The sequence below is a fragment of the Streptopelia decaocto genome, assembly GCF_964273445.1.
Source record: "Streptopelia decaocto genome assembly, chromosome: 2".
Lineage (NCBI taxonomy): Eukaryota > Metazoa > Chordata > Aves > Columbiformes > Columbidae > Streptopelia > Streptopelia decaocto.
Window position 1 is genome coordinate 10,486,208 of NC_138655.1, and position 12,026 is coordinate 10,498,233.

General features: G+C 37.7%; 1 protein-coding gene across 5 annotated transcripts in view; it reads left to right on the top strand.

The window, feature by feature from the left end:
* ASAP1 (ArfGAP with SH3 domain, ankyrin repeat and PH domain 1) overlaps positions 1-12,026 on the top strand; it is a 132,889-nt gene that overhangs the window by 93,146 nt on the left and 27,717 nt on the right. For all 5 annotated transcript variants that reach the window (XM_082044544.1, XM_082044545.1, XM_082044541.1 and 2 more), the window contains 7 exons: positions 1,826-1,989; positions 3,546-3,679; positions 4,516-4,607; positions 5,405-5,591; positions 7,749-7,834; positions 9,417-9,532; positions 11,182-11,249. In XM_082044544.1, the coding sequence (XP_081900670.1) occupies positions 1,826-1,989; positions 3,546-3,679; positions 4,516-4,607; positions 5,405-5,591; positions 7,749-7,834; positions 9,417-9,532; positions 11,182-11,249 (847 nt within the window). The remainder of the gene's footprint in view (positions 1-1,825; positions 1,990-3,545; positions 3,680-4,515; positions 4,608-5,404; positions 5,592-7,748; positions 7,835-9,416; positions 9,533-11,181; positions 11,250-12,026) is intronic.

Here is a 12,026-nt window from a genome sequence, read left to right on the forward strand (position 1 = left end):
TGTCCCAGGTGACACTAAATCCAGCCTTGGAGTGGATTCCTTCAGCTGAGGAAACACAGCCAAAAGAAGTAATTGCTCGTACAGTTTAGAAACCCATAATGTCAAAATCTGTATCAAACTAACAGTGCCTCAGTCATGTTGTCTTTATTTTAATTGCACCTAATAATTTTTTAATTGTTACTACATAGTTGAGTTTTATTCAAATTCTGCCTTTTTAGCAAACTGATCAAATAGTAACCCTGAAAGAAATTGTTGACAAATGTCAGGATGAATGTTGTCTGTCTTGAGTTTAATGATTATTTTACTCTGTGTGTTTAACCAAACATTACTGTAATATTAGAGGCGAGATACTGCCACATCTTATTTTTTTTTAACATTGGATTTAATTAGAAAAATTGCAGAAGATCGCCATCTAGTGGGGGTTCTTATATTTTATCATATAACTAGAGAACTATTAATGTAAATACATTGTTTTCAGCATGTAAACTATGAAGCAAGTTTATTTTCAAAACTTTCAATTTCTCTTTGATTTTTAAGGTTGATTTTTCAATAATTGTTAAAGCATTTTCTTGTAAGTATACATTTCCAGATTATTCTCTACCCATACAATTTTTAAAAACATATATATATGAAGTATAGAATAGACGGTGCCCATTTACAAGTCCATGCTCTGAATCTGTATCGCAAGAGTATATACATACATTTCCCAATGAAACCTTTTAAAGCTTATCTCTGCATTATTATTTCAGTGAGAAATTATGACTTTCAGTCTGAAGTTTCCTTTTTTTAGTTGACTGTAGGCATTTTAGCACATTTCAGAGGTTGATGATTGCAGATAATTGCGATATTATTGTGAACAGAAAGTGGATTGAGGACAATGCCAACCTCAAATATTTCTGTGTGAAAAATGTGTATTTGCAGTAGATCTAAAAAATGTTAAATCACTTTACCTGGGAGGATACTTTGTTTAACATGTTCTTTTTCTAAATTAGCGAACGCAGCATCTGCAATGTATTTGTCCTCAGTGTAACCGCTTTCCCCTCTTTAATTCCACCTGTAGGGCAGCAGCCACCCAGAGGAGTTTTGTTTGGTTTTAATTGAACATTATTGTGTAAAGAAAAACTTACAGAGTGGTTGGGGAGGGGAAACTAGTGCCTGAAATATCATTACATTGAAGAGTCTTGATTTGTTGCAGTCAACAGTTGCTCTTAAAATTTTACGTTGGCTATCAATATCCTTGCTCTTCTGTCACCTTCTCTTCCTTACCCCATTTGTTGCCATGGCAATTTTCATTAATTTGGACATTATGATCTGGCTCTGATTAGTGCTCTGAGACCTGCATTTTGCAAGGCAGCAAACAAACCTCAACAGACTCAGAAACATGCTTGCTGTCTCTTCTGTGCACAGAGAGGTCCACGCTGGAGAAAGCGGTGGTTATAATTTTCCCCTTTAATAATGGGATAGACTTCAGGAAGATCTTAGGCACCTACTTTTAAAGCAGTTAAATTTACAGGAGCTTAATTGCACGTTTTCTCTTCAACAGCTTTTGCTTATTTGAGGAACCTGAGGACTGTATTGCTTTAGCTTTAAAATTGTTCCTCAAAGGGACATTAGAATTAAGACTTTCTGTCTTTCCTCATTTTTACTTACCTTTTCTCAATTCTTTCCTTTCTGTCTTTCACTTTTTCCCCACTCAGTCTCTCGCACAATATAATCTTCCCTTATATTCCTACTATTATTTTGTTTCTGGCAAACTTTCTATGGTTTATAGATTAACTTGTTTTTGCAAATGCAGATCTTCATTAAGGTCTTTATCTTGTGCTAGATGGATATCAGTATTGACGAACAGCAAAGAAGAAGCCTTAAATATGGCATTCCGTGGAGAGCAGAGCACAGGGGAAAACAGTTTAGAGGATCTGACCAAAGCCATTATTGATGACATACAGAGATTACCCGGCAATGAAGTCTGTTGTGATTGTGGCTCACCAGGTATCTCAGTTTGTTCATGCCATCAACTTCTTGTTGGGAGCAAAGTAATTTCTTCGAATAAGTGTTTATAGAGTGCAAATTGCTTTTCTAAGTGATGTGTCGATCGGTCATCAGCCTGGTTTTAAAAGAACAAATATGACTTTCATATGTTAGTTCCATTTAATTCACTAAAATATTTTTGTGTGTTTTCTGTGCTTACTTCCAGCAGTTCAAGCCCCTTTGGAGTTTGAACTGTTCTTGTTGCACTGTCTCTAGATGCTTGTTGCACTTGAATGGAAGTTGCTTGGCATCACTGATCCTGTGCATGCTACTAAGTAGAAGTGAGTAATGCTTAGACAATGATTGTGGAAAAACTGACCTGGCCAGGATCTTAATCTGAGGTTTTATCTGGCCTGAGACTACTGGAATTGCAGTATCAAAAATATTGAGAGGCTGAATAAGTAGTCTTGTGCAAAGAATGAGACCCAGACTTGGCATCCTTTCAGATTATATCTGCAGATGGACAGTTACATGTCAGTTGTGTGTCACTTAGAGCTGGAGAAGAGTCCACTTGTCATCGAACTGCTGCATCGGTGTGATCGTTGGCGGCTGTGACAGCTTTCACATCTAAAGACACTTCAGGAAGGAGATACTAATTTAGAACTGAGTAGATAGGATGAGTCTTGAAGATGCTTACTGATGCAGAACCAATAAGAAATACCTAGATAAAAATACAAAGTCCAATATAATCATGTCAAATCCTGGAGTTGATTAATTTAACCATTTCATCATGTAAAGCTACAGAAATTTCAGATTACAGTTCTTACGAATCTCATAGTTTATAGTGAAGTCTTTAAGCTTCACTTCTGCACCCCAGCTTGCTGCTTTAAAACTTCTGACATAATGCTCTATCAGTTACTATTTAGGATTAAAGAAGAGACTAATTTGAAGACATGTATGTATCCAAAATATGTCTTGAGCCTCTTCTCATCCTTAAAAACTGATCTTGCTTCTTATGTGGCATTCATAGAATAAGATCTATTTGAATATTACATGCAGATCTCCTCCATGACGGCATTTTCTCCTTTCTGGACTAGCGAGCATTCCTTCAATTTTCTATACTGTTTCTACTATTTTACTTACTGGAAGATGCTATGTTTAGTTTTCTATGAAGAAAGACTATTTAAAGCTTTATTTAAAGAAGATAAAAACTTCAGAGGTGGCCAACACTGGAATTTAGGAGATCTGTTCCTTTTAAAAACAGGAAACAAAAGCCTTGCTTTCTTTCTACAAAAACCAAAACCAAAATGTATTTATATGTGGTCATTCAGTGTGGCTTTATAAGTCTAAATTCAGTGCCCTTGGGACTGTCCCTAAATCTGGAAAACTCAATTCCCTTGATAGCAATTTATGATTAAATTTGCACTGCAATTTGGAGAAATTTTGAACATTCTTAATTTGTTTCCATTGCTAAAGCATTAAATGAGGAATCTTTTCAGAATACACTGGGATTCCTTACCACCATTTAACACCTTTGCTTCAACTTTGATTAAACATTTTGTTTCTCAATTCTACAGATCCAACATGGCTATCAACTAATTTGGGCATTTTAACCTGCATTGAGTGTTCTGGAATACACAGAGAAATGGGTGTCCATATTTCTCGAATCCAGTCTTTGGAATTAGACAAATTAGGAACGTCTGAACTCTTGGTAAGTTTCTTTAATTTGGGTTATTTTTCTTAGTCAGATATTGACCTCTACCTATATTTTGGGAGGGATTTTGCTCTCATGCATTTTTTTATGCTTTTGGCCACTTGTCACTTGCGGAATGAAGAGTGACTTGTGTTGTGATTAGTGCTGTCAGAATGTTGCCTGTTATTAGCTGCTCTTGACCCTAAATCAGGACAGTCTTAAAAATCTCATGTGATTTAAAAAAAAAAAAAGGAAAATAAAGCTAACTTAACTTGACCAGTGAGAATGATCATTGCTAATTTTGACAGAAAAATGTTTGATGAATCTTTTAATTTGATGGAAGAAACCCTGTAACCTTAAAGCAATGAGAGGAATCTTATGTTGGACTGCTTAAAAAAAGGTTTAACATTAGCACAAATACTCTTTTTGAAGTCTTGAGATGTTTGCACAGTTACTATTCATTTAAATCAAATTTTACTAAGCATGACTTTCCAGCAGGCCTGAACTTCTTTCCCAGAGTAGCTTCTTGATGGGTGCACCACCACTGGTTCAAGGTTCACGCTGCTGGTGCCTCATTCTGTTTCATATTGGAGGCAGATAGTCTTGAAATACAATGAATGAGCTGTGACTCTGAAACCTGTTGAATAAGTTCTGCAATGATAAGATTCACAATTGAAAATATTTTAATTACTTTCTGTTTATATATAATCTAGGGCTTTAATTTTACAATCCTGTGTGTTCCATCTTTTATTAAGTGTAGAAAATGCACATTTATAGTCCAGTTTTTAAATTGCCTTTAGACTCAGAAAAAAACCACCTCCTTATATATGTATGTGATTTTTTTTGTATTGCAGCTGGCCAAGAATGTAGGAAATACTAGTTTTAATGAAATTATGGAAGGGAATTTACCTAGTCCTTCACCTAAACCCAGTCCATCCAGTGATATGTAAGTTTTGAATCTCTAAATTTTTTAACATTAAATTTACTATGGAATATGTATGTGTTGCAAAATGTCTTAAACAGTAATGAAACCAGAGGAGGGCCAGGATGGCAGAACACTGAGGCTTTTTTTACTCCAGCTGTGGAGTATCTTAGAAGTTCAGTCTCTTGTCATGTAGTCATATTTAAGCTGCCTCAGCTTCTCAGTGTAGAAACCTTTAAGTTTGGTTTTTAAGAGTCATTATTTTGAATGTTAAGTGTTTTTGAGTTTTGTAGTGTACCCTCATGTGACAAACACAGTCGGACTAAATGGCAGGAGCTTCAGGTGCTGTGTCCTCAGGTGTGGACGAGCCTTTTCTCCCTTTCCCTGGTGCAGGAGTTGCACAGAGGGCATAACAGATGTGGTTTTGCCACCAAAGACTTTTTAATCTTTTATGCTGTTTTCTAGATTCTTTTTTTTTTTTCTTTTATCCTGTTTTTAGCATGTTTTTCATTCTTATCCTGGTTTTAACATGTATATATGTTTCCATGAGAAATCACACTTCAGACTTTGTTTTTTCTTTGCTCTTAGTCCTCAGAGTCAGAGTAATTTTCATATGTAACAAGAAGGCAGGATAAAATTGAATATGTACCTTATTTTGGGCTTGTTTGCAAGAAAGATATGCATTACAATAATAAATAACACAGTCTTTATCTGATAGTTTTCCTCTTCCCAGCTCCTGAGTTAGGCATGATTTTAAATTTAAATCATTGACCCATTTTTCTAAAAATTTCTAAACTGAGGTCTATTTTCACACCCCATAGGACTGCGCGTAAAGAATTTATCACTGCTAAATATGTAGATCATAAGTTCTCTAGGAAGACTTGTGCATCTGCAGCAGCTAAACTGAGCGAATTACTTGAGGCTGTCAAATCCAGGGATTTACTTGCACTAATTCAAGTCTATGCAGAGGGGGTAGAGCTAATGGAGCCACTGTTAGAGCCTGGACAGGTAAGCTGATCAGGTAAACAAAGCCAAGTATTTTAAATAATGTGTATTTATAAAATGTCCAGGGCCTGTGGCTGCTAGCTTAGATACTAAAACCAGAGAAATAACAGATGAAAAGGGTGAGTTTTTTCTTCCATTCCCTAATGCGACATCCCTGTGGGGAGGGAAACGAACACGGTATCTGTTGTCATCAGTTCATCTAAAGGAGTGTGAAATGTGATAGTGATATCATACGCTGTTCTAGGTGCAACTATAGTAGGTTGTAAAGCACCTGTTCTGCAGTACCTGCCTTTTAGGAAAAGGCCCAAAGAGAGAGGGCTTGACGTGATAAGCCAGGGTCACCTCATATCACAGACTGCATCATATCTGCTTTTAAAGTAGCTGCCGAAGGAACATGTTATTGACTGTATACAAGTCGCTGTTTCTGTGAGGAAAGGGTAAATCTAATGCCTTCACAGCTTCTGAGAAAGTACAATTTGCTTCAACCAGGAAGGTTAAATTCTGAATACTTTTGATCTTCCTTCTGAAGTCAGAAAGTTTTTTCAGAAAAATCAGTCCAGGTTGACCTCAAGCATCCATGCAGAAATGTTGCTCGAGAGCAATGTAACCTGTTTTTATAAATACCAACCAATAGGTTACACAGCACCAATGTTTTCTGTCATTGCTTTTAAACCCAACTGGAAGAGATCTCAGAAAATGTTTTCAACAAGTTCTGTGAAAACAGCAGACTTGGCAAAGGACAGAGTGCCTGTCTGTATTGAGTGGAGAGATAAGTTCTATGTAGTCTCAGCACTTGAGATATCACAGGGTGCTTATTGTGGAAGCACATTACAGATTCGCAAACTACAAGGCAGAACAAGGTAGACTTTCTGTATTTTTCATCCATAGCAGTTACCACAGAATTAGTTCCTTAGCATTTCTCAGCTATTACAGTTAGTGACATCTAGACAGGTATGAACACCAACTGGAATGTTGACTGCAGTTAAGAAGCAGTAGGTACAGACTGAAACACAGGAGGTTCCCTCTAAACATCAGGCAACACTTTTACTGTGACTGAGCACTGGGATGATTTGCCTAGAGACATTGTGGAGTCTCCATCCTTGGAGATACTCCAGAGCCATCTGGAAATGGTCCTGGGCAACTGGCTGTAGGTGACCTTCAAGAAGGACAGGGAACTGCTGGAGAGGGTCCAGCGTAGGGCAACAAAGATGATTAAGGGAGTGGAGCACCTGCCTTATGAAGAAAGGCTGAGGGAGCTGGGTCTCTTTAGTTTGGAGAGGAGACTGAAGGATGACCTTATTAATGTTTATAAATGTATAAAGGGTGAGTGCCACGAGGATGGAGCCAGGCTCTTCTCGGTGGCAAACAATGGTAGGACAAGGGGTAATGGGATCAAGCTGGAACACAAGAGGTTCCACTTAAATTTGAGGAAAAACTTCTCAGTGAGGGTGACAGACACTGGAACAGGCTGCCCAGGGGGGTTGTGGAGTCTCCTGCTCTGGAAACATTCAAAACCCGCCTGGACATGTTCCTGTGCGACCTCACCTAGGTGTTCCTGCTCCAGCAGGGGGATTGCACTAGATGATCTTTTAAGGTCCCTTCCAATCCCAAACTTACTGTGATACTGTGACCTTGCTTGGGCAGGTGGGTTGGAGCAGAGGACCTCCAGAGGTCCCTTCCAACTTCAGCCATTCTGTGATTCTATAAGAGATTGTATGTGTGTAGGACTTTGATTTTTGTGTATTTTTTCACTGGTTTTGTAGGAAATAGTTTTGTGGCTGTGCTTGGTGCCCACTGAGGTGTCAGAATGCAGCAAATACAGTACACTCACTCAGTAGTCCTTGACAAGATCCCTTTTAGTTACTAGTAGCCAAAAGGGTTAAAGGCTCCTGAGAATTGTTCCATCCAGCTGGGAAAAAGGGAAGATTGGTTTCAAGAAAGCTACAATCTCAGGAAGAGTGATGCAATTTCCTTTGAAGCATGTGGTGTCTTTTAGGAAATAGAAAGGCAATAACTGTATTTGTCGTAATTTTCGAATACTATCTTTCTCTTGAAAGACTTTTTGTAAGAGAGTCAGTTACGTATATCTTGGTAGGTCTCATATTATAAGCTTTGCAGAAATAAGACACAAAAATCTAACTTGTGTTTACGTGTGTTTAGGAGCCAGGTGAAACAGCACTTCATTTAGCAGTCCGGACTGCTGACCAAACCTCTCTCCATCTGGTTGACTTCCTTGTACAAAACTGGTATGGATTCCTCACTTTTCGTTAAATTGTGCATGAAAAATGTAGATGTTCAGAGCTATCCTTGCAGTGTTTTGGACTGCGTTTACTCATCACTAATGATAGTTCTCCTTAGGTATGTTTCAAAAGAGCGGAATTTAATACCTTTGAGTTGACCTTTGTGCTCCTCATGAGTAGAGAGAGGGAAAGAAGTGTAGATTGCAAATACGGAAAATGATCTATAAAAATAGGATGAAAGGAAAAAAAACTACGTAGAGCAAAGGAGAACATTGATTTAGAACACATCACAGCATCAAACAATGCAAACAAATAGTTCAGGTAAAGGAGGGTTGACAAGTAAACAGGACACAGGCAAAGAAATAAAACTCATCAAATTATGAAGAGAAGCTCAGTTGGCTTGAGCTGGTGGGGGGAAGGCTTGAGGATTGTTTCAATTTTTGTTTTCCCTCAGCATAACAAGTCATACCTGCTGTTGAAATGCAGTCAATGAATAATTATTTCCTTCCCCTCTCTAATAAATGTATGTAGCTTTGTATACAGGGAGTAATTGAGAGGAGATTTGGGCTTTTACAGTAAGAGCACAGACTTGGAATCCATGTTCCTGACACAGTCTCTTGGGCTGTGCGGATTAGCTGTGTAACCTTTACTTAAACGTCATCCTGCCACTACTCCCTCATGTTAAATGGAGCTAATGACTTATTGTAGAAGTGTTGTAAAAACAAAAAATAAACTAAAATAAAAAGTAAGCTACTCACATTTGCAAGCTGTTTGAGAATAAGATTTGAAAAATCTTTTAGAAGCCCAAATAATTATTTAGAGCATTATTAAAGGATTTGCTATTTTGTATGATTATTTAAAATGTTTTTGTTTAGTTATAAAGCTTCATAGTTTCTTCAGACAACCATTGTCTTTTACGTGTTTCTGTCAGTTGTCTGTATTTTTGTCTTAGTCTCAAATTTAGAGCATCTTTACAACCCTCTGGGCTCTGCACTTACTGTTCAATATGGGTGATACTGAGTGGAAGAAAAGCTGTCATCTTCTGAGCTTTTCTCATTTTTATAAGTGTATTCTATTGATCCAAATATGTCATTAACATTGTTTGAGAAACCTGGTTTTAGAAATTGAAAACTGAAAGAAGTACAGTTTTAAAAAAACCCCTTTGCACAGCTTGTCTTTCCCTAACCCAGTGTGTCCCCTTCTGTTCATCCCCACAGCCACCCCTTCGTAGTGCCTTGAAAGAGTGGGACCCATTAACCTATACTGAGTGCATCAAAATGATTTTGAGATGCTTTCTGTCGGGCTAATTTAGCCTGTTTACAAAGAACCGGATTTGAATCTTTTAGTTTCACTTCTTTTTCTTTTTTGAATGAACATCTGTAAATGCTTAGTTCAGCCACAGCTCAAGAATTCCCAGTATGCTTGGAACTATTCTTAATAATCTTTGAAAGTAATCATTTAAAAATATTTCTTTCTACTTCACATTTGCCCAAGAAAGTATTTATCCATTTATTATTTATAAGCATTCTAGATCTGAAATGAATAGCACAGCATACTATACTTTTCTTGTTTTTTCTTTTATATTTAGTGGAAACCTGGATAAGCAAACAGCATTGGGTAATACAGTTCTACACTACTGCAGTATGTATAATAAACCTGAGTGTTTGAAGTTGCTTTTGAGGGGGAAGCCAACTCTTGATGTAGGTAAGTTCATTATTTAATACTTGGAAATCAAGATTTCCTAAAATGCTCTTTCCACTATTTAAACCACTTTCAGTTATGTCTTGCTCTGCTAAGTGAACTTTTAAAAGGAAAAATAAAACATTTGCATTCTGCCAGTTTTTGGTATAAGATGGAAACTTTCTGAACAGTTGGTGCAAACTGAAGAGTATGAACTTTTTATTTCTTTCTCTTTCCTCATCGCCGTCATTTTTCTCCACTGCCCAGTAAAAAAACTGATGCATAAATTTAAGTCTGTAGTTCAGTGGCAGAAGTCATCTATTTCCTTGGCCTTTTTATACATCCTTAAAATATGTTCTAATATTATCATAACTCAAAGAAATTGATGTCACCTTTTTTATCAGGTATGTCCCTAATTAAGAAAATGGGAAAACTATCTGAACAAGCTTAAGAGTGTTTATTGGTCCTTCTATTGAACTCTCTCCTGCGTAGATGCCAGAAGGATGTTCTTACCTTTTTGGGGTTTTTTTTGTTGTTGTTTTGTTTTGTTTAATGCTCTCCCATGGGAACTGCATATCTTCCTTAGGCCTTGAAACATCGAGTTTATACTAAAAGGTTGAAAGGTTGGAATTTATGTAGTCTCTTAAGTTATCTGTTAACTTTGGTTAAGATATACTGTATTTTCATTCCTTTTCCTATTAAAACTCCTGACCCATCTTGTATCTTTCCATAAGGAGTCCTCCTTTCAGGGGTCTTAATTCTTTGAAATTCATAGGCCTTTCTAGATGAATGCTTTGGATTGTCTAGAATTCATGACTGACATTCTATATGTGATATTACACACAGATATATTCACTTACGACACCTCAGTTTGACTGTTTTCAGTTCCAAAACACAGAAATGCTTTACAATCTGGATATGATGTAGAGTTACTCTGTTCCAGCTCCATGGCATTTACAGCTATACTCTAAGAATAAATTATACCTAAGATTTGACCACATAAGGGTAGGATGTGGGGGTTGGTTTTGTTCCCTTAGACATGCTACTGAGCACGGAGGGAGGATGTTGTGCCAGAGCAGAGGACCTTCCAGAGTGCTCAGATATCCCCTTCTTTCTGATCAGGAATTACTTTAAAATGTAAACCATTTTATAGCCTTTAGTAGGACAAAATAGCTAGAAAGTTTTAACATTATTCTTGTTCAAATGCCATCTTAGAACAGGATCTCTGTCTTCAAATTCAAGCTTCAAAGCACTATGTATTGATCAAAGTAAAATGTGCTTGCTTTTCATTTTTTTACTCCTACAACAGTTTTCTTTTTTAAGCTATCTTACCCTGTCTGCTTGCTTTTCCTGCTTATTCATGGAAGAGTTTAACTGGCAAAGGAGTCGAGTGGAGATGGAAATGACTAAATTTCTTTATGCTCTCTGCTAGGCTGGTTAGGAGGGATTTGGGAACTGTCCCAGCAGATGCTGCTGTTCAGAAAGAACCTGATGATACGTGAAATTCACAAGCACTTAAAGTGGAAACTTAAAAAGCTGCAGCTGCTATAGAGTAAATAGATGTTTTTGATCACTTTTAGAAATTATTCTGCTGAAAATACCGAAACTTACTGAGTTGATTCTTTAGACATCTCAAAGAATTGCTCTCTTTTTTTTTACTGTTACTTTTATAGTAAACCAAGCTGGAGAGACGGCTCTGGACACAGCAAAACGAGTGAAAGCTGTCCAGTGTGAGGAACTGGTAAGAAAAGGGGGATGTTTACTGCTTTAAATACGGGATCTACTTAAGATATCATTAACGCTGTATCTCAGACTTGGTACCAGTATAAGCTGGCTGTGTGCTGGTCTGAAGGCTCTACCAGAGATGAATATTTTCTAACTTCAAAAAACCCAGTCATTTTCCTCGTAACAGTGTAAGTGAAAGAGCTTACTTCTATTATTCACTTATTTTGACCAGCATGTTTGTAGACCTTAAATATTGGAGGGTCAGGTATTTGAACACCAATTTATGCATCATTCTAGGATATCAAAAATAGTGTGGTCAGCAGAACAAGGGAAGTGATCCTTCCCCTGTACTTGGCATTGGTGAGGCCACACCTGGGGTATTGTGTTCAGTTCAGTTCAGGGAAGAGATTGAAGTGCTGGAGCGGGTCCAGAGAAGAGCAACAAGACTGGTGAAGGGACTTGAACACAAGACCTATGGGGAGAGGCTTTGGGAGCTGGGGTTGTTTAGTCTGGAGAAGAGGAGGCTTAGAGGTGACCTCATCACTCTCTAGAACTACCTGAAGGGAAGTTCTAGCCAGGTGGGGATTGGTCTCTTCTCCCAGGCAGTCAGCAATAGGACAAGGGGGCATGGGCTTAAACTCTGCCAGGGGAAATTTAGGCTGGATATTAGAAATTATTTACAGAGGGAGTGGTCAGGCATTGGAATGGCTGCCCAGGGAGGTGGTGGACTCCCCGTCCCTGGAGGTTTTTAAGCTGAGATTGGAAATGGCACTTAGTGCCGTGATCTAGTCAA